This window comes from Myotis davidii, unplaced genomic scaffold (assembly GCF_000327345.1).
Source record: "Myotis davidii unplaced genomic scaffold, ASM32734v1 scaffold108, whole genome shotgun sequence".
NCBI classification, from domain to species: domain Eukaryota; kingdom Metazoa; phylum Chordata; class Mammalia; order Chiroptera; family Vespertilionidae; genus Myotis; species Myotis davidii.
This window is the reverse complement of record NW_006299260.1, coordinates 548,256-571,619: the sequence shown is the minus strand read 5'-3', so window position 1 is coordinate 571,619 and position 23,364 is coordinate 548,256. Positions and strand designations below refer to the sequence as shown.

The 23,364-nt window shown below is 36.3% G+C and overlaps 1 protein-coding gene across 2 annotated transcripts in view; it reads left to right on the top strand.

Annotated features, from left to right (window-relative positions):
• The window catches only part of CEP290 (centrosomal protein 290kDa), a 124,622-nt gene that overhangs the window by 80,869 nt on the left and 20,389 nt on the right, over nt 1-23,364 (top strand). Inside the window, exons 37-47 of one of the 2 annotated variants that reach the window (XM_015571131.1) lie at nt 1,697-1,918; nt 2,249-2,371; nt 6,716-6,861; nt 7,198-7,353; nt 11,683-11,806; nt 13,146-13,361; nt 15,295-15,429; nt 18,829-18,915; nt 20,324-20,488; nt 21,030-21,152; nt 22,242-22,414. In XM_015571131.1, coding sequence (XP_015426617.1) covers nt 1,697-1,918; nt 2,249-2,371; nt 6,716-6,861; nt 7,198-7,353; nt 11,683-11,806; nt 13,146-13,361; nt 15,295-15,429; nt 18,829-18,915; nt 20,324-20,488; nt 21,030-21,152; nt 22,242-22,414 — 1,670 coding nt within the window. The remainder of the gene's footprint in view (nt 1-1,696; nt 1,919-2,248; nt 2,372-6,715; nt 6,862-7,197; nt 7,354-11,682; nt 11,807-13,145; nt 13,362-15,294; nt 15,430-18,828; nt 18,916-20,323; nt 20,489-21,029; nt 21,153-22,241; nt 22,415-23,364) is intronic. The other variant, XM_015571133.1, reaches the window with a different exon arrangement.

Genomic DNA, 23,364 nt, shown 5'->3' with positions numbered 1-23,364 from the left:
CCCCGATTGCCCCTCAGGAGCAGGGGGAGGTGAAGTCCTCAGGAGCAATCAGGGCCTACAGCTGCTGTTTGCACTTGCTGACGGCGCTGAGTGATTGGGGCCGGCGCCAGGTGCCGGCAGCAGGTGTGAGCGGCGGCTCTGGCAGCCAGTGCAGGTGGAACCAGCACCAGCAGCAGGTGTGAGTGTCCAGCGGGACTGTGTCATGTGGGAGCAAAGAATTTTCAGTAAGGACCAGAGGCTCGCCCCAATGACAGCGACTAGCTGCCCCACCTTGGTCTGGCACCCCCGCTCACCTGCTACACCATCGCGCCCGCCATGTTCCGCGTGTGCCCCCGGTGGTCAGCGCACATCATAGTGACTGGTTGTTCGGTTGTTCCGCTGTTTGGTCTATTTGCATATTAGCCTTTTATTATGTAGGATTTCAGAGAGGAAGGGAGAAGGAGAGAGAGATAGAAACATCAATGATGAGAGAGAATCATTGACTGCCTCCTGCATGCCCCCCACTGGGGATCAAGCCCACAACCCAGGCATGTGCCCTGACAGGGAATTGAACGGTGACCTCTTGGTTTATAGGTCAATGCTCAAGCATTAAGCAACACCGGCTGGGCTTACTCAGATTTTTTCAATCTTCCATTGCACCTATCAAGATTATGAGCATAGTCAACAGTAAAAATCCATTATTTAATAATTATAAATAAGTAATAACCCTTTGTTAATGTCTTCTTTAATACCTTTCTCTTTTCCTGTAATGGCTTCTCAGAATTCTTCATATTCTTCAACTCCTTTTCCTCAAAGCCTTATCTAATTTCTCTGGGAAAATTTATGTTTTTCTCCTAGCTGCATTATATACTACTCATTTCTGTGATTATTATTACTAGCAATACTTTTTGTGTGCATTAATTTATTCAAAACATTTTTTAAAATATATTTTTATTGATTTCAGAGATGAAGGGAGAGGGAGAGAGAGATAGAAATATCAATGATGAGAGAGAATCATTGATTGGCTGCCTCCTGCATGTCCCCCACGGGGGATTGAACCCACAACCTGGTCATGTGCCCTGACTGGGAATCGAATTATGATCTTCTGGCTCGTGGGTCAATGCTCAACCACTGAAGCCTGCTGGCCAGGCTCAATAAAATATATTTTAAGTACCAGTATTTCCATCACTGTTAATGTATAGGGCAGCAAAGACCTCCTTCCTATGTGTACTTTCTTAAGCATATTGTCTAGTATTGCCAGTTACCCTTTTATGTCTTGTCTTTACAAAGTAAATTAGAAATTAATTCAAGTCAGAGATTTCATTTATACTACTCTGAAGTTTCATAGTGTTTAAAACACTGCTGTATACATTCTACATTGTACTTGTTTCTTTAATAAATTTTTCACCCACATTGAAACATTTACTTATCCTTATTTAATAAAATTTTGGCCCAAGATATTTGTTGAAGATGAATTGCTTTAGATTGTTTCTTCATGTTTTGTTTTATATTTTTTTCTCAAAGTAGACTTGATTAATTGTAATGAAGATGGAAGAATATATATAGTTTGTGGTTGATTTTTTTCCATTATATTTAAACATTTAGATTAAAAACTTTTTTCTTAAGTCTTAATGGTGTAATTTCATATTATATTGCTTTTATCATTAATATTTGGTAAAGATTCATGAATTAAATTTTTCTTTATTTTATATATTAGTCACAAATTGAAGATTTAAGTGAAAATCTTTTAACATTGAAAGAAGCTCTTAAAACAAGTAAAAACAGAGAAAATTCACTAACTGATAATTTGGATGACTTAACTAATGAACTACAAAAAAACCAAAAAGCCTATAATAAAATGCTTAGAGAGAAAGATGAAATTGAACAAGAGAATGATGAACTGAAAAGGCAAATAAAAAGACTAACCAATGGATTACAGGTAATTTTATATTGTGATAATATCTTTGATTTATATGTAGGTAGCAGTTCATTCCCACCTTTTAATTTCACATATATTTGCTGGAACTAGCTTGCATGTCCCCTTGATTAATTTAGCTAATTCCTTCAGTGATCTCCACTATATTTATAATTTTAAAGAAGTATATCTTATTGAAATGTAGAAACAATTACCATGTTATATATCAGTAGTGTCATTTAGAATGTTTGGTAAACTATAGTCTCAGAAAATTTCTGTAGTTGGAATATTTGGTGTGTATTTTGTTTGATACTTTTTTACTTATAAAATGTTAAAATGCATATTATTTTTCAGGGCAAAACTCTGATAGATAATAAACAAAGTTTAATTGAAGAACTCCAAAAGAGAATTAAAAAGCTAGAAAGCCAACTAGAAAGAAAAGTGGATGAGGTAGAAATAAAGCCGATGAAAGAAAAGGTATGTGGAGAAACATACTGATCTACTTAAGGTGGTGCAAGACTAAGTTAAATAAGTAATTGATGAATAGCTAATATACTATATTAGTTTGAGGACCTAATATATTTTAAGTGATACTGAATAATGTAGAGAAGTCTAAGACAAGTGTACTTGAGGAGACCCCTATAATGTCATTCTTACTTGGAAATTACTACATCATGTCCATGTCATCTTCCTGACATCCAAAAATCTCTGCACATTTTGCTTATTTATTTATCACTTCTCCCAATGTAGTTGTTGACATTTAATGATTTGACCTTTGGGGGAAAAGCTGGGCATTTTTCTCCTCTACCTTGACCCAAATGTGTCCTTTTATCCTTCAGTAGGCAGCACTGTTCTTTCAGGGTAAACAATGTGACTTGGAATATAGTCAGTATTTACAGCAATATTAAAGTAACCAACCCACTCTTAAATTGATTCTATAATGTAAGAAAAATTGCTTAAAATTTCCTACAATTTAAGTAAACTATCCTAATAATAGACAAAGATGGTATTAGACTGCACTTTTACTACACCTCCCATTAGCTAATCAGCGCGATATGCAAAATAACCGCCAACAAAGATGACAGCTAATTTGCATACTGCAGGCAGGGCGGGACAGTGCGAGCTGCCATCCGGGCCCCATGTGCAGACCTGGGCGGTGGGACTTAGGGGGAGCAGGCCTAAGCCGCAGTCCGACATCCCCCTAAAAGCTCCCCAGCTGCCAGAGGGATGTCTGACTGCCAGCTTAGTCCTAATCCCCTGGGGAGCAGGCCTAAGTTGACAGGTGGACATCACCTGAGGGGTCCCAGACTGCGAGAGTGCACAGGCTGGGCTGAGGGACCTCCTCTCCCCCCGAGTGCACGAATTTTCATGCACCAGGCCTCTAGTTTTATAATAAAAATTACTGATAGAGCCCTGGCCAGTTGGCTCAGTTAGTTTGAGCATCATCCTGGTCAGGCACATGCTAAGGTTGCAGATTGATCCCTGATCAGGGAGCAACCAATCGATGTTTCTCTCTCACAGCAATACCTCTCTCTGTGTCTCACTCTTTCTTCCTTCCCCTCTCCAAAATCAGTAAACATGCCCTCGGCTGAGGATTAAAAATAGAATTAATCAATCCAAAGAAAAACTAACATTAGCTAAAATATATGTAATTAATTTTGGATAAATGATAAATTGAAGATTTTATCTTGTTGGTAGCATTGAAAATATCAAAAGTGCCCTGGGAAATGTTGATGCTAGTGGTAATGTTTGCCCCTGAAGAAAATCACAGTGGAGGAACTATGGTTAGGAAAAATTTATCCAGAAAATATAAAATAAATTTTCATAACATGAAAACTACATATTTTAATGACTCTGTATAGAAAATAGGGAATAGGACTAAATGTTTTAACAGAGTATATTACAAAAAGTGTCAAAATTGACCAATGTCAGTATAATTTTGATGAAAATGCTTGCATTTGTATACATGGAACCACAACATACTTGCTGTCAGAAGCTTTATTGGTGAAAACTGGAAGATCAAAATGTCTTTACCCTTCTAGATTGCTCTCTTTGCTCTCTCCTTCCTGGGGAAAAGGTCTAAATAATCCTTGGATACCAGTTCCTAATCTGATTGCCATCAGAATACCTCAATAGCCTTGTGGCTTTCCCTGGACTCCTAATCTGTTTCAGTTTATTACGTCTTAAATTAGATAATACTATTTCTATTACCAATTTCTCAAGATTATTTTGACAGTGAAATAATTTGTGAAAGTTTTTTGTAAGCCATCAAGTTCATCCCAGTGTACGACGTTATTACTAACTAGAAATAGAAAGAGAACACAGAAAGTTACACTAATAGTAAAATTTATGGTTAGGAGTCTAGTGAGAATTTTCTTTCAGATTACACAGTGCTGGGCATTCCTAATTCATGAATGTTTTTATACTCAAAGAATCCTTTCATGGAGTATAAAAACAAATTTCAACACCTTTTCCTCTGTAAACAGTGTTTGTAGCCTGTCTGTATTTAAAAAAACCCACCCCGATGCCTTGCAGTCCTATTTTTCTTATGATACTTTACTTTTCTCCATAGGACTTATTACTATCTGACAGACTAGAGATTTCCTTAGCTATGTGTTCATCTTTTGTTCTGCAAGCTTTGATGGCAAGAAATGGCCTGTTTGTTTTATTGTTGTCTCCTTAGCACCTAGAAGAGTCCCTGACATATAGTAGATGCTCAGTATTTGATGAATGAATGAAAAAATTTAAATGCAATAACATTATTCTGAAATCTACATGTAAGAGCTGTTGGAACAGAAAATATGAAAGGATTACTTCTCCCTCCATCCTCTCTTCTTGCCTTCTCTTCCCCAGTCTAGAACAGACCCTTGGTGACATTTGCCTTTGTTGTTTTTATTGTTGTTATTGTTCATTTTTAAATTATTTTCTTTCCTAAGTCTTACTTAAGAGGGTAATGTCAGATGGGATAGAATTAATCCCTACAAAGCAATATATGATGCAGAAAAATTTACCTACATATGTTATGCCCCCAACTAATATTTATATTTCTGGAGGTACACAAAATTCCTGGTTGTATTTCAGGGGGAAAAAAAAAAAAGAAGTTAATGACTATTAAACACTTAGTGAAGTTTTTACATTTTCTTAAAGAATCATTTTTAGCCGAACTAAATAAAAGAGATTAAAAACTTAGCCAGTACGAGAAAGGTTAGTTTTGAGAGGGCAACTTTTTAAAAATGTTTTTTATTAATTTTTAGAGAGAAAGGAAGGGAGAAATAAAAACATTGATGAGAGAGAAACATCATTGATTGGTTGCCTTTGCATGCCCCCCTACTGGGATCCAGCCCACAACCAGGGCATGTACCCTGACTGGGAATCGAACCAGCAACCTCTTGATTCATGGATTGACGCTCAATCACTGAGCCACACCAGCTGGGCAACTTATGTTAGGTGGGCATTTGACTTTCAACTGGGTGTTTGACTTAAAGGTATGGTTGTTAACCCTTTCAACCCCAACATTCTTTTTTTAGAGTAAATACAATGTTTCATGTCTTCTTTACTATTCCAAATTAAATTCCTTGTTAATATAAACTAGTACCTACATGCTTAATTTCAAATTTATCATTATAAATGTCCTAAATAAAAGATAAAGGAAAAGCATAAAAGAAAAATGTTATGAAAATAGTGTATTTATATATTTTTCATATTTCAGCAGATGTAAATGCTCTGGCATGACTACCCTAAAAGTCATAATGGGGTAGTCTTGTCCTTGCACCTCTAGGTTGTGTTAATGTGAATTCAGAGCTATGAATGCAGACTAATACTAGTACAATATATTCTATTGGCAGCTCATATGTCACAGTGGCATTTCCATTTATAGTCTCATTTCTAAAATGATACACAATTGTTGGTATAGTTTTTAGCAAAATTATATGTACAGATTTTCCTTTTATAAGGCTGTTGGCATTCCTAGAAAGTTTATTACATAGTAAAATAATTAAAAATTGCTTGGTAGAATCAAGATATAAGTTCTTAGCTCAGATAGTTGTGAACAGAATTTTTAACTATATGAGTGCCCAGTAGGACATCTGAAACTTGTGCAGTACATGGACTGTTTTGCTCTTTTCTTGGACACTTTATCTTAATTATCACAAAGCATGACACCTATCCCTAAAAGGCCCTAACTCCTTCCCTGTCCCCCATACGTTTTAGCACTTATCACACTAACATAACTACAATTTTTCTTTTCTTGTTTTTTTTTCTATATTTTGCTCCATTTCCCTAATCCATACACTCAACCAACATAAACTGGACTCTAATATTCATGAAGATAGATTATTTTTGGTTAGATTTATTCATTGCTTCTAAGGTAGTACTTGGTACATATCTAGCACTAAATAAATAATTTGTTGAACCAGAAAAGTAACATTCATTGAAGATTTGAAGGGGTCATGATGCTAGGATATTGCTATGGGGTGACAGAATTGGGTTGATCATTTACACATATAGATTCTTTGATACAAGCTTACTGTAGTCATGATTGTCTATATTAAAAATCTTCATGTAAAAACTCCGTAAGGGTGTTATCATTAGTTCAAACTGTTCTCCAGAATTGTAATTGTCAAGTTATAAAATACAGGCTACTTAAACTGAAGGTCATTTTTGCTAATAGCTTGGCATGTCTAACAATTGTAGAAGTTAGAACCTATTTACTTATTTTCTAAGAAGAATTATTTTACCATTGTTCTAGTAAGTTGTAACTGATAACTCTTAAAATTGAAAACAATACTGGTAATTTTCTTCCTCCTTTATTATTGTTTATAGAGTGCTAGAGAAGAATTAATTAAGTGGGAAGAAGGTAAAAAATGGCAAAGCAAAATAGAGGGAATGCGAAACAAGTTAAAAGAGAAAGAAGGGGAAATCTATATTCTAACAAAGCAGTTGAATACTGTGAAGGATCTTTTTGCCAAGTGAGTGTAAAGTAAACCTAATTAATTATGTGTAAAGTCTTTAATTGACCTGGAAGTTATATAGTTTTATTGTTCTTGATACTATAAGAAATCTCTAATTTTAATTATGAATTATTATCTATTATTTTTTATTTTCTTTCTTTAAAATGTGTTTTGAATATATTTTAACAACTATAAATGGGGTTTCCTATAATTTAAAAATAAGTTAGCTCCTAGGAAATGCAGAACAATCTGATTTTTGTATATTGGTCTTATAATGAATAAGCTGCAGTTCAATAAATTGAACAAGCCCCACAGTGGATGGTATGTTTTCATGTTTCTTATTTAATCCCACAGAGTTGATAAAGAGAAACTAACTTTGCAGAGGAAACTAAAAACAACTGGCATGACTGTTAATCAAGTTATGGGAGTGCAAGCTTTGGAGTCAGAAAAAGAGTTGGAAGAATTAAAAAAGAGAAATCTTGACTTAGAAAATGAGATATCATATATGAGGTATACTATTACTTGGAAATGTGCTATCTATACTAATAAAAGGGTAATATGCTAATTAGACCAGATAGACTGGATGTCTTCCAGACATCATTCCAGACATCCCTCCTGACAAAGCTGGGGGCATGGCAGGCCTGAAAACTGCCCGTGGCCCCTTGCCCAGGCTGGCCCCGCCCCCAGCAGGGACTGCCACCCCGATCAGGGGCATGGCCAACCTGTAAACTGCTAGCAGCCCCTGGCCCAGGCCGGCCCCGCCTCCCAGTGGGGACCCCACCCTGATCAGGAGCATGGCCAGCCTGCAAACCGCCTGTAGACCCTCACCCAGGCCGGCCATGCCCCTAGCATGGACTTCCACCCCAATCCGGCCCCACTTAAGGGCAGTCCAGCTGGCCCCCATCCGTGCACCAGGTCTCTATCCTATATAATAAAAGTGTAATTTGCAAATTGACCCTAATGACAGAACAACCGCTGGATCAGTCACTATGAGGTACTCTGACCACTTCTTGGTTCCTTTCCCCGGCCGGGAGGCTCCAATCGCCTGATGGTGAACAGCGAACCAGGGGTGGGTGGTGGCGGGGGGCGGGGCCAGCTGCGGGCAGCTGGGGAAGATGGCCCTGATGACAGGCCAGGCCTAGGGACCATACCCGCGCATGAATTTTGTGCGCCGGGCCTCTAGTTCATTATAATGAAGGAAACTGGTTGACCCATAGAAACTGATAAAATACTAGTAAACATGTTACATATTTTAAAGTTGGGTTCTGTTGATGGCTTTTCTGAATTGAGATATTCCTTTTTTATATGCCATGTAATTTTGAATTGTATTCCTGAAATTTTGAATAATATAGGACACTGGATTTTGGTTAAATGCTCAGAAAATTCTGTTATAATAAAAATAGCTACTCAGCAGGTAGTTGGTCTGGATAGGTTCAGGCCCAAAATTCCCACCTGCTTTCTGTGGGCTGTGATTCCATAATCAGTGCTATTGGCATCTGTCCTGCCTGTGCACTTCCCAGGTGCCAGTCTGGTACGTGTCTCCTTTCTGTTAGTTCAGTCCTCAGAGTCTTCAGTGTTCACAATAGGATCAGATCCATGCATGTACAGCTCAAGGGTGAGCCCAGAAGTTCATAAACAACTTTATAATTGTTGAAGCACCTCCCTTTCTGTCTCACCTTCACCCGCTTTAGGTACTGTCAACCAAACTGGCACTTTAGTTACCCTGTTATCCTGTGTACGTCAGCAATTGTGTACATTTGCAGCCAGGCAAACAACAGAAGGACAGGAAGTCGGTGAGGGTAGGTGGGGGAACTACTTTCTTCCTACCACCTTACCAATCACAGCTAATTGGAGGAAATGATTTCCCTCCATAAAATTTTGCCTCCTCTGGATTCCCATTGCTGTCTATGCCACCACTGCCTATGGTATTGCTTGAGGGTTGAGGCATGAAAGACCAGACAGAAGAAAGAAAGAATGAGGAATTCTTGTACTCTTTGCACTAGAACTTGAAGGCTTCCCCAGAACACTCTCCCTCAGTGTTAATACTCACTTTAATAATGTTTCAAGTAACGTGTTTGAGCTAGTAAATATCAAAGGAAAAGAAAACGTAAATTCATCACCTGTTTGCTAATACTTCAAAGTCTGGAATTTTGTCCCAATCTGTAAACTATTTAACTTTTCAAGTTCTTAAGTAGATGCTCCATGCATTTGGGAGACAAGATTGGGTGTGTTTACTCCACTTTACCTAGAACCAGAACCCTGAAGGCCACTTTTTAGTAAATACTTAGAGATTTTCCTGGTTTGCTATCTCTTTCCAAGCTTTGTCTTGGTAGTGCAAAGAAAAATAAAATCATATCCTAACAACATCAGTTAAAAACATTTATAGATTTCTGTTTCACTCTTCTTCCAAGATGTAGGTAGATTCGCTTTACCTAATTCATTTCTTCCTCTTCAAGGTGTTTATTAATGATCTGGAATCATGTTAAATGATCATTGTAAAGTTGGGTACCTACCTATAATATTTGGATATGAGGATACTTACCATTCTTCAATTTATTCTACTTCGTTTTTCTTTCTATTAATCTTCAAAAATTACCATTAGTGTTTCTTCATTAACATGTGGTGTAGTATCAGTATTAATGTAGTGTAAGCATGTGAAGTTGAACTCCTTTATAGGAATACTCATGAGCTTCTAACTTACATACCATCTGCTTTTCTTCTAAGTCAGCGGTTCTCAACCTGTGGGTCGCGAACAATGAAAATACATCCTGCATATTAGATATTTACATTATGATTCATAACAGTAGCAACATTACAGTTATGAAATAGCAACGAAAATAATTTTATGGTTGGGGGTCACCACAACATGAGGAACTGTATTAAAGGGTCGTGGCATTAGGAATGTTGAGAACCACTGTTAAGTCATTGTTTCCTTAATCCTTCAGAATTTCACTTGATGGAGAAGGAAAATGTGGTTGAAGAATTCTTCTTTCCTTTGACACCTATTTATAGTTACTATCTGGTCTTGGTAGTGGCTTCTTCCCTCTTATTTTTTTTTTCTTAGTCAACCTATATATTCAGAGCAAAACTAAATCCTTTTATTCTCCTTTTCGGTTTTTACAGGAATCAAAATATTTTAGATTGAAAACTTCAAATACTTTAGAGGTTTAATTGCTCTGTTTTTCCTTAATGATGAGAATCTGTGTGGGCTGAAGTATTTGGAAAAGATTTTTTGTGGTCTAGCCTTTGTCCTAACATGTGGTCTATCTTTGTGAATGATCCATGTGCACTTGAGAAGAATGTATATTCTGTTGCATTGGGGTGAAATGTCTGTAAATGTCTATTAAATCCATCTGTCCTTTAGAGTTTTGGTCTGGAAGATCTGTCCAATGAAGTCAGAGGGGGTGTTAAAGTCCCTTCACTAAAGCCCTCTAGAAGTTTTTTTATATATTTAAGTGCACCTATATTGGGTACATATATGTTTACCAAGGTTATATTCTCTTGTTGGATCTATCCCTTTAGGATTATGTAGTGACTTTTGTTGTCTCATGATGGCCTTAATTTTAAAGTCTATTATGTTAGATATGAGTATTGCTACTCCAGCTTTTTTTCTTTTCCATTTGCAAGGAAAAATTTTTTCTAGCCCTTCACTTTCATCCTGTGTGTGTCTTTCGTTTTGAGGTGGGTCTCTTGTAGACAGCATATAGTTGGATGATGTTTTTGTATCCATTCAGTTACCCAACGCCTTTTGATTGGAGCATTTAATCCGTTTACATTTAGGGTTATTATTGAGAGGAACTTATTTATAGCCATTTTAATTCTGTATGGCTAGGTTTTCTCTCTCTGTTTCTTCTTCTCAGCAATCCCTTACAGCAATACCTTTAGCATGTCTTGTAATGCTGGCTTGGTGGGTGATGTACTCCTTTAGCCTTTTTTTGTCTGGGAAGCTCTTTATTTGACCATCTATTTTTGAATGATAGCCTTGCTGGATATAGTAATATTGGTCTCAGATCCTTGCTTTCCATTACCTTGAGTACTTCATGTCATTCCCTTCTGGCCTGTAGAGTTTCTGATGATAAATCAGGTGTCAGCCTTATGGGAACTCCTTTGTAGGTCACAGTTTTCTTTTCTCTTGCTGCCTTTGAGATTCTCTCTTTGTCTTTAATTTTTGGCATTTTAATTATGATGTGTCTTGGCTGGGATCTGTTTGGGTTCTTCTCGTTTAGGGTTCTCTGTGCCTCCTGAACTTTTATGACTTTTTCCTTTACCAGGTTAGGAAAGTTTTCTAACTTATTTCTTCAAACACCTTCTCTATTCCTTTCTCCCTTTCTGTCCCCCCTGGCACACCTGCTATTCTAATATTGGTATGTTTCACGTTGTCCTACAGCTACCTTAAGCTGTCCTCCTGTTTTTTTAATTGCTTTTTCATTTTAGTTCTCTGATTAAGTCATATTTTCAATTCTGTCTTCTAATTCACTGGTTTGATCCTCAGATTCCTCCATTCTGCTGTGTATTCCTTCCAATGTGTTCTTTATTTGTGTTATGTCATTCTTTATCTCAAACTGTTCTTTTTTCATAGTTACTATATCTTTTTTCATACTGTTTAACATTTTTACCATCATTACTCTGCTGCCATATTTAATCTGAGGATCATTTTATAATGTAAATAGTCATGTCCTAATTTAATTTTATAAAGTTTATAAGTTTTTTAGAATTTAAAATAAGTACAGTGTAAATAAATATGTTATATATTTTCATTCTCTCCTGTATAGTTTAATATAAAAAGCACAGTGAGAAGTTGAAGTTTGATAGTAAAGAGACTGTGGTTGTTCTTTTTAGGACCCATCAGGCTCTTCCTCGAGATTCTGTTATAGAAGATTTACGTTTACAGAACAGATACCTCCAAGAAAAACTTCATGCTTTGGAGAAACAGTCTTCAAAGGTTATCTCTTCTAGGCCTTCTGTAAGTGCTTTTCTTTTCATATTTTTAATGGTCAACTTTGGAAGTAAAATCAATTTTTACCTTTATCTGGGCAAAACCAGTATATCTCTGTGCTTAAAATGTATTAATACAATCAATTCAACTTTTATTTTTAGTAGTTACTGATATAAACTTCTTTAATCCTTCTTATATAATAACTGTAAACTTAAGATTCTTATGATGCTTATATAACTTCATTACAAGTGATTTCTAGAGACTTTAAATGTAGTTGTTATGAGTTTGCTGTGGCAAGACTATGCAATTAAGTAAAGTAGGAAAATATGTTATTGCATTATTATCCATCAAACATGTGACAGTGTTTTTAGTGTTCTTTATAAAGACTCATTAATGAAGAATTGTTAGACTCTTACTTTAAATCACTCAGTGTGTACCCTTTTATTATTGTTTTTCTTTTCTTTTCATGTTTTCTCTTTTTCTGCCTGAAGCAGAAACTGTTACATAACACAAGTACTCTTTCTACCCTTTCTAACAGTGTTAATAAGTACAGGCACAATATTTTTCACAAAAAGAACACTTTATACAGGAACAACAACAACAACAAAACCCTAAGAGTGCTCAGAATTAAAAATGGGAAGGGAGCCCTGACTGGTTTGGCTCAGTGGATAGAGCATCGGCCTGCGGACCGAAGGGTCCCGGGTTCGATTCAAGTCAAGGGCATGTACCTTGGTTGCAGGCATATCCCCAGTGTGGGGTGTGCAGGAGGCAGCTGATTGATATTCCTCTCTCATCAATGTTTCTAACTCTTTATCTCTCTCCCTTCCTCGCTGTAAAAAAATCAATAAAATATATTTAATAAAAATAAAAATGGGAAGGGAATAGTTACCAATGACAACTTATATCATCAGGAATTGAGAAATACTCTACAGCAGCGGTTCTCAACCTGTGGGTCGCGACGCCTTTGGGGGTCGAACCACCCTTTCACAGTGCTCGCCTAAGACCATTGGAAAACACATATATAATTACATATTGTTTTTGTGATTATACACTATGCTTTAATTATGTTCAATTTGTAACAATGAAATTGGGGTCACCACAACATGAGGAACTGTATTAAAGGGTTGTGGCATTAGGAAAGTTGAGAACCACTGCTCTACAGTATCATAGTAAGAAGAGAAAACACAAAGCAGACTATGTTGTAGATCCTACTGAGTTAAATATATCTGAGGCAAGGCCAAACAATAAATCAGGTCTACTTAGGCTAAATGATGATACCTTGGCAGATTTTAACTCCAGTATAGAAAATGATCCAGATCCTGAAATTGAGAAAATTAATCAAGACTGTTGTGAAAATAATAAGCAGGAATATAAAGTCAAAGAAGAGAATGAACTAGTGAAGAATGGGAAAGTAAAGGAACACATAGCTGAAGACCTCAGTCACAGCAGCTGCACAGACCCAGAAGAATCTCCCGGGGAGGACCAGGCTCCTGCCGCAGTTGCTGCTGCAGTGGATCAGTGTGCTGAGGAGGCTAACTCTGAGACTGACGTACCAGTCCAGCCAGGAAATGGCGGGCCCCAGGTTTGAGTACATGGCAGTCCTTTATTTCTTTGGTAGCTGAATTTTCTTATAGCAAGTAGTATACATATGTAGTACAAATGAAAAAAAGAGTTGTGTAGGATTTGTAAAAAATAGTAATTATTAGTAAACTTCTCCTTAAACTAACATTTGACTAGTTCTTGCAAAATTAATGATTATGCATTTCCTAAATCATTTTAGTACTCCCTATTTTACCATTGGTGCTCACTTGAAATGATTAGATTAGGTAACAGAATAACAAAAGTAAGGCACTTTAGAGGTGTTTGTTTTGCCTTAGAAATTTCTAATTCAGCATGCTATAAAATCTCAATACAAGTAAAATTTCATACAGTGAATAATATCAATAAAAATTTTTTGTGATGCTGTGTGACATTCTAACATGCATAGCAAGTTCCTTCAGTGGTTTTTTTCCCAGGTATTATAAAGATACTTTTTTTATAATGAAAAAAGGGAACTTACATGTATTGCTATCTATGTTGTGTTAGACTCTCTATCTACGTTTAATATCCCCAATACTTTGCAGATTATTATTGGTGATTTACATGGGAAGCTTAGAGAATAACATCTCTAGCGATTGATACAGAACACTTCCTTTCTCTGTAACCAATCAAAATATGTTTAAAACAAAAGAATTACTTATAAAAAAAAAAGATGCAGAACAGAATTTTAATGCAGGTCTAACAGCCTAACTCTACAGTTTATGAACTTTTTGTGTACACATACTTTTGGGCAGTTTACACGATATGGAATAAGACAAGTTTTTTTCCCAATTGAAGTCAAATAGCATTTCTTTTTTTTCCTTTATCCTTTCCACCTAAGATATTTCAGTCAACTAAGTTCTCAAAACATTTACTAAAATCACACCTTTAAATGTTCAGAGAAAATGGATGAAAGTTAATTCTCATTTCTTTTGTCAGGTTCATAATGGTTCCTTTTCCCCCCACTACATAAGTAACTGAGAATTTGAGACTTTCTACTTTATAGAAAAAAGTAATCAAGCACAGATTTCTCTTTCAAATAACCTGTGGTTTAGAATGAGATTAAAAATGAACATAAGTAAAACCCAAAGTGGATTTATGCCAAGAGAAATGCAAATACAGTGTTCCTGATGAGGGAGTGATTGCTTCAGCTCAAGGAATGAGGAAAGCTTTCAGAAGGAGGAAGGAATTGACGCACTATTTTTGTAGGCTTGTGTGTATTGGTTTGCTATGGCTACCATAACAAAGTACCACAGATATGATGGCTGAAATAACACGAATGCATTCTCACAGTTCTGGAAGCCAGAAATCCAAAATTAAGGTATTAGCAGGGTTAATTCCTTCTTCAGGCTGTGAGGGAGTATCTGTCCAGCCCTCTCGCATCATCTGTTACATGGCAGTCTTCTCCCTGTGTCTTCACATGTCGTTCTTTGTTATATGTCTGAGTGCAAATTTCCTTTTTGTATAGGAACACTAGTCATTGGAGTAGGGCCCAACCTAATGACCTTATTTTAACTTGATTTTCTCTGCAAAGGCCCTATCTCCAAATAAGGTCCTGAAGTACTGAGAGTTAGGATTTCAGCATATGAATTTGGGAGTGGGGTGCAGGTGGAGTATAATACAGTCATACTTTATTATTGGACTGAAAATAAAAACATTATAGTTTAGTTGTTATGAGAGTATTTATGGAAGCATTCATTATATGTGTAGACACTGTTAAGTGATACTTGACTTTGCTTTCAATATTAATTAAAATATATGACGTTTTCTCCTGCAAATTTTATATTCTTACTTATTTTTGGTTGTTTTCGCCAGAGCTCTCCATATTCTTTTGAGGAAAATGGTCCATTTTAGCATTGTGTTTTCTGATTCAGTATGTCTTATGCAGGTTTTATTTATTAAACCTTAAAAGTATTTCTAACTGTATTTTCCTGAAGACTTCAGAAATAGAGTCAGATGATCATTGGCAAAGAGAACAGGAGCTTCAGAAGGAAAACTTGAAGTTGTCATCTGAAAATATTGAACTAAAATTTCAGCTTGAACAAGCAAATAAAGATTTGCCAAGATTGAAGGTAAATTTAGTATTCTTTATTACAGTTAGGAAATCTAATGCCTGAAAACCTTTTTCTTCCTATTTAATTGTTATGCTTACCATATTAGTTTATGAAGAAGTAAAAAACTCATATTCATAAAAATGTTATACTTTCTACATTTATTCTTTTAACAATTACTTGTTGAGGGTCTACTTTGTTGTTTTTTTAAAAAAATATATATATATTTTATTGATTTTTTACAGAGAGGAAAGGAGAGGGATAGAGATTAAAAACATTGATGAGAGAGAAACATCGATCAGCTGCTTCCTGCACACCTGCTACTGGGGAGTGGGGCTGCTGGCCGACAGGGAAATTGGGGCTGCGGTGGAAGGGGCCAGGCAGAGGCATGGAGGATGGGCCGAGACCCGCTGTTGTGCCCACTGTAGCCTCACAGCCCACAGTTCTTTTTGAGGTGCACAAATTCGTGCACTGGGCCCCTAGTCTGTATATATATAAAAGCCACGCAACTGGAACGACCGGTTGCTATGACAGGCACTGTGGCCAGCCAGCTGACCCAATGGGGACCGGCCCGGCCGGCCAACCTCCCACAGCCCCTCCCACTGGCCAGCAGGCCCTGATCTGCCTGATCAGGGTGGGCTGGCCAGACCCCATCCATGCACGATTTCATGCACATGGCCTCTAGTATAGTATGTCAGCTTATGTTAAGTGCTAAGGAGAAACAGCATGGTTGATGTGAATGTGGTGTGTGAGGGGGAGGAGGGGGTTTGAGGAATTGCTATTGAAAATACTGTATTGCCCTGGCCGGTGTGACTCGGTTGGGCATCATCACGTGCGCTAAAATGATTCCTGATCATTGTACATGGCTGGGTTGTGGGCTTGATTCCAAGTAGGGGGCATATAGCAGGTAGCCAATTGACATTTTGCTCTCACATCGATGTTTCTCTTCCCCTCTCCCTCTCTCTCTAAAACAAACATGTCAAACTCAAAGGCTAACATAGACCAAATAAACAAGGTTTAAGTTTATGTGGGCCACAAAAAAAAGCTTCAATTTTCATAGAAACGTAGGTTTATTTCGATAGAGACATGCTGAATACAAAGGGCTAAACTAAATGAGACATAGTTAACATAAAATAATAGAATATTTTAATAAAAATTAATATTTTTTCTTGTACATTAACTTACCAGACACTGAATAACTGCACAAATTAATAAATGTAACTCAAATAAACCTATTTTTCTTGTTCTCTGAAAGCACAATATTTCCTGTTGCACACACCAAACAAGTCAGTCTAAGGCTAATGACGTGACAATCAGCTGCTAAAATATTCGCTGCTAGTATTAGTGGAGAGAAATGGTACACCTGTATGTAAGGCGCATAAGGAAATGAATGCAACATGATTATAGTAATAAGTCATTAGCAAACGTTGTAATTCGTTATTAATAACTAGAGGCCCGGTGCACAGATTCATGCACTGTTGGGGGTCCCTTGGGATGGCTTGCGGGGATCAGGCCAAAACAAGCAGTCCAACACTGCCTGCCGCTCCTGCCTGCTGCTCTTGCTCATCCTGGCCCCACTGTGCCTGCCACCACCACCACTCAGTAGGCTTGCCGCTACTCCGTGCACCCATCCTAGTATGATACTGTCGTGCCCATGACCAGGAAGCGGCCGTGGGCTCATGCCCAGCCGGTCCAATCCTGGTCCTGGTCCTGGTCCTGGTCCAAATGGGGGAGGGTTGCGCAGGGGGAGTTTCCACAAGAGAGGCTCACGCCACCACAAATGTGCTCGCCAGCCGTGAGCCCAGTGTCTGGTGCCCATCAATCAGCTGAGCAGCGCTCCTGCTGTGGGAGCGCATTGACTACCAGGGGCAGCTCCTGCATTGAGAGTCTGCCTTCTGGTGGTCAGTGCACATCATAGTGACCAGTCGACCAGTTGCTTATGATTTTATATACATAGATTATGTATAACAGGATATTTTAGAAATTAAGTTACAAAATTTTTATTATAATATTTCTTACAGACCGTTACATTGGTTGGGCTGCAGAAATAGTCCTTGTAGGCCACATGTGGACCATGGGCCACAAGTTTGACATGCTTGCTCTAAAAATAATATAATAATAATAATAAATAAAAATCTTTAAAATACCCTAGTAAGGAAGCTCTGCCCAGTAGCTCAGGTAGTTAGAGCATTGTGCCAATACACCAAGGTTGCAGGTTCGATCCCTGTTCAGGGCACATACAAGAATCAACCAAAGAATGCATACATAGTGGAACAACAAAGCGATGTTTTTCTCTTTCTCTCTCAAATCAATCAATTTAAAAAGATATATGGTAGTTAGCAAAATATGATATTTTAGCAGAGAGCTAGGGACAAATAAAGAAGTGGGTCATGCAAATAATTGAAAAAGAGTTCCAGACAACAAATAGCAAGTTCAAATGCCCAGCACTAAGAGGATTCCTGGTGTACTTCATTAACAGTTTTCACACTTTAAGATATTAGGATATCTCTAGAAAAATTAAATCTTTAAATTAAAAATATATTAGGTTAATTGTCTCTCTTAGAAATGTTATTTATTTTGATGTTTGTATAAAGTTTATCTTTGGTTTTTCAAATCTTACGCTATTTATGGGAATCTTCTTTTTCTCTTGGCTGGTTAATTGTTTCAGTTCTGTTTTTAAACCTAAAATATTAGCAATCTGTTAATTCCACTGGTAATCATATAATTTAGCTATTTCTTGCTTCACATTGTGATTTTTACACTGTTAGAGCCAGTGTTAGAAGTTCAGTTGTCTGTTTCTCTATACCAGGGGTTCTCAACCTTCCTAATGCCGTGACCCTTTAATACAGGTCCTCATGTTGTGGTGACCCCCAACCATAAAATTATTTTTGTTGCTACTTCATAATTGTAATTTTGCTACTGTTATGAATCATAATGTAAATATCTGATATGCAGGATGTATTTTCATTGTTACAAATTGAATATAATTAAAGCATAGTGGTGAATCACAAAAACAATATGTAATTATGTATGTGTTTTCCAATAGTCTTAGGCGACCCCTGTGAAAGGGTCGTTCGACCCCCAAAGGAGTCGCGACCCACAGGTTGAGAACCACCGCTCTATACCAAATGGGTTTACATATGTAATTTATGGGACATTTAAAATCAGGGTCCCAAACTCAAATTTATATTGCACATTAAGGCAAAAATAGTTCTTGAAATTCATATACATAATACGCTGTATTTATACACTTTAATTCAACATATGTATTAATTCAAAATCCTTTTTGTTGCTAGAGATCCACTAGTTGAGTTTGGTTATTCATTTATAGCGATTGCTAGTTCAGATGCATGGTGTGTCTTTTCTTTCCAATTGCGGTAGCTGTGTTAAGTTGTTATATGTTTGCTTTTAATCTTACAGAATCAAGTAAGAGATTTGAAGGAAATGTGTGAATTTCTTAAAAAAGGAAAAGAAGAAGTTGAGCGGAAACTTGGCCATGTTAGAGGGGTAAGTTTGGGAGAATATCCCATATGTTTGTTTTGGTTTCAGAAGTGGAAATGAAAAAGTAAGTATGGATATGTCCTAACAGCAGTGATATGCATTTACTAGTTTACAGTTTCAGCTTTTATTCTGCTGCATCTACAATATAAAACATTAGTAAGCTTTCCTGTGTTTCAAGTTAATGTTTTATCATCTGCCACACCTTACATGCATTTTATTTCACTTGTACTCCACTTCATCTCTTTTTTTGTTGCATATCTCTCCACACCTTGAAAACATTTAACTTTCAGGAATCATCCTTTTGTTCATTAAGGTAACTACTAAGTGCTCCTTGGTTCAGTTCTAACATTTTGTAATTATTTTATGATGTCCACGGCAACTTCTTAGTATAATGCTCTGTAAACATGTTTCCCAAATTTTTTTTGTATTACTGCTTTTTTCTTTCCATGTATTTTGTATTCACCTTTTACAATAAATAAATGTTACCTACGAGGTCAAGACCAAATATTTAACCCCCTGTTGATATGTTGTTAACTGGTACAAGTGGAAGCAATCATAATGGACAAAAATTTTGTCAAGTAATATTAAATATATGATAGATTTGATAAAAATATTTAATGTCATTACAAAAGTATTCAGACAAATATCTGTTGGCAGTCAGCAACATTCATTTCATCAATAAAAATCTATGTTAATTTAACCTTTTCTAAGTTAATTATGAAAGTATAGAGTATTGAAATTATGTAAAAGTTTATATTTTAGGGTTATTTATTACAGTGTGAATACTGCATAAAATGCCAAACAAGTAAGCAGATTATTTTACTTGACTATTAAAAAACTTTTTACTTTAAATTATAAGCGGTTAAACTTATTAATTGCTCACCCTGCTCTTTTGATAACTTTACACCAGGTTTTTAATTTCAGCTATCTCTTCTATTAGTCAGAAACTGAATTTCTAGTCAATGGTTATTCTTAAAGAAAATCATCTTTGTTATGCTGCAATTCAAATTTGATAACTTATGAGCTCTTTAAAGACAATGTGTGTGGGGGGTTGGAGGGTTATCAAATATAAAGAAAACTGGTATATTGTAATGAACATTAGCTAAATAGAATATTTAGGTTCTTATGTTTATTTATTTGGAACAGACATCAAGGATAGAGTATTTAAGCTGTTACTTAACAGCTGCATGACTTTAGGGATATCAGATCTTTGACTCTTAATTTTCTTATATGTAAAATGAGAATTATAATTCTTAGAGGGTTATTATAATGATAAATTGAAATAATATAAGCTTTGGCTTCAAATGTTAGAAATCAATATGAATATAATAATGAGTTTGGTATGTTATTATTACTTTATATTATAGTCTCTAAAATATTTAACTTAATTGAAAGTTAATATATTCTATTGTAGTCCGGCAGAAGTGGAAAGACAATCCCAGAACTAGAAAAAACCATTGGTTTAATGAAAAAAGTAGTTGAAAAAGTCCAAAGAGAAAATGAACAGTTGAAAAAAGCATCAGGAATACTGACCAGTGAAAAAATGGCTAATATTGAACTGGAAAATGAAAAGTTGAAGGTAATATTTTAAATATGATCATTTGTATGGAATATTTTACTATTATAATTTTTATTAATTTTTAAAGGAAAATTTTAAATATCCATCTACATAAATGGCTTTAATGACTCCAGGAGATATTTTGCACATACAGAAAAGCTTACTGGAAACAAGACTAGGGATAGTTAGAATAACTACTTGATCATTTTATTATTTCAAGACCAATGGTTCTTATTCTGGCAGCATAAAATTACCTGTATCTATTTTCAAAAATATAGATGCCTAAGTCCCCATCCTGGGATTGATTAGATTCCTCTGGGATGGGTGCTATTATAGGTATTGTGATTTAAAATTTTTCAAGTCATCAGTTCATTCTAGTGTGTATAAGCAGGGTTGGGAACCTATGCTGTAGATGACTAGTATTAGATAGAAGACTTTAATTATAATTATGTCAAATATTATCTTTGCAACTACTTTGAATTAAGTGTGATAAGTTTATAAGATCATCTTTTACTGCATTTCATTGTTTTAATAATGTACAGCTATTTCTTTTTATTGCTAGGCTGAATTAGAAAAACTTAAAGCTCATTTTGGACGACAGTTGAGCATGCACTATGAATCCAAGACCAAAGGCACAGAGAAAATTGTTGCTGAAAATGAACGTCTTCGTAAAGAACTTAAAAAAGTATGACTTTCATTAGGGATTATAATTTTATGTTAATTAACTAATACATCTTAGAAAAACTGAATGAAAAAAGTTGATGACATGTTTATTCAAAGTAGTTACTAAGGCTTCTGTGAATTGTTTTTATTTTTGCCATCCTTTAACCATGAGGAATGTTGAAAATAAAAACTTAATAAATTAAGAGGCAGTATAATGTAGAAACTGGGATTTAAATTTTAGCTCTGTCATTTATTAGCCATGGTAACTAGGTGAAGCTACTAACCTATATCCGTAGTTGGGAATAATAAGTATATCTGTTTTACAGAGCTGCTGTAGGGTTTAAGTGAGTGACTTTTTGTACACATGACTTAGAACAATGCCTACTGTGCAATAAGATGTATATGAAACTATTTCGTTAAATGAGCAGTAAGATTCCTTTCGAAGTAGGAAAGTATATTCTTTGCCCGAACAAGTAGGCATTATTATTTATATGGATGATCTAGTGAATAAATTGAAATTAGTATTTTGAATGTTTCCCTTTTTTATTAAATTTATGGTTAACATGATCATATAAGTTTCAGGTGTGGGTTTCTATGTTACTAAGATCTATATATTACACTGTCTATCTACCACCCAAAGTCGAATGTTCAGAGTGATGCTGTTCTTTGAACATGGGTGTTTAATAGTGGAAATAATCTGTGGTACTTATACATAATATATGCGTATGGGTGAGTCTCTCAATTAGAGTCAAAACAAAACATATTTTTAATGTGTAAAGACATAAAATATCCATTATTCTGTAAGTATTATAGACAACAATGACAAACTTAAAGTAACCAAACAAAACGACAAATTTAGAGTAGCCACTCGAATTAAATACTTGTAAATATATTTTTCTAACCCCATTTAAGTGATCTGTTGTTCTAATTATTCTGATTATATTGCTGTTTTAGAGTAAAGAAACATGGGATTTTTATTGGAATTTTAATCAGCATTTAGAACTCCAGATTATTTTTATTTTCTAATTTATAGTGATCATTTTGAATATATTGCATCTGTGACAACAGTGTGACATTTTGTCATAATATACTAATTAGCTCTTAATGACAGGAAACTGAAGCTGCAGAGAAATTGCGGATAGCCAAGAATAACTTAGAGATATTGAATGAGAAGATGACAGTTCAGCTAGAAGAGATGGGAAAGAGGTTACAGTTGGCGGAAAGTAGAGGTCCACAGCTCGAGGGTGCTGACAGCAAGAGCTGGAAATCAATTGTTGTTACAAGGTACGAATAAGTAGTCTAAAACTAACACAATTGAATTAGTTCTAATTCTGCCATTTTAAAAGAATATGACACTATTCTGATTCACTTAGTTCTTTCCTGATGAACTGTTCAGTGGTTTGTTTTAACATGATACTTATTCTTTTTTGATCCTAGCATTGCCAGCGTCTTTTTCTTCCTTCAACTAATTTGGGTAGCAGGGCCTGGGACAGAGCAGAGCTGAGCTGGGCTGAGCTCCTGGAGCTGGATGGGCATCTGGAAGCTGCTGTCAGCCAGGTGCCTAGACGGCTGTGCCATCTCCTCCTGGGCACTGCTTTTGTCCAGCTTACTCAAGTATAAGCCAGGCATAATTGAGCCATTTTGTCACAACCTGTGGCACACTGGTTCTGGGCCGGGCTGTCATTTTGGCATTGTATTCTGTGCAACTTGTTCTTCAAATAACCCCAACAGATGAATTCAGCAACCACTGTAGTGTCTCACTGGCCTCTGCTCCCTTTCACTTGCTTTTCTCCTACTCCGTGAACCTTTTCTACAAGTATGTGTGGTGCCTGACTGTCAAATAAACCTTGTGGCTATGAAAGAGGTGGTGGGAATTCACAAGGTAACATTCCTGTGTGCATTGCCACTGTCACCTCAGTCGTTCATCATGACTGATGAGTCAATAAAAGGCTTTGATGTCAATCTCATTTCCAACCATAAGCAGCTGCTTATCCTATATAATAAAAGCACAGTATGCAAATTGTCCCCTCAACTGGGAGTTTGTCCAGGAGTTCAATGAGGTGGTAGGGCCAGCCAGGCGAAGGGAGGGAGTACCTGGACAGCCGCCGGCAGCCACTAGGGACCCTACCAGTGTACAAATTTCATGCACTGGGCCTTTAGTAATAGTACAAAAGCCTATTTAGTAATAGTACAAAAGAATGGGCAATGAAATCTTGCCCATTCTTTTCCCATTA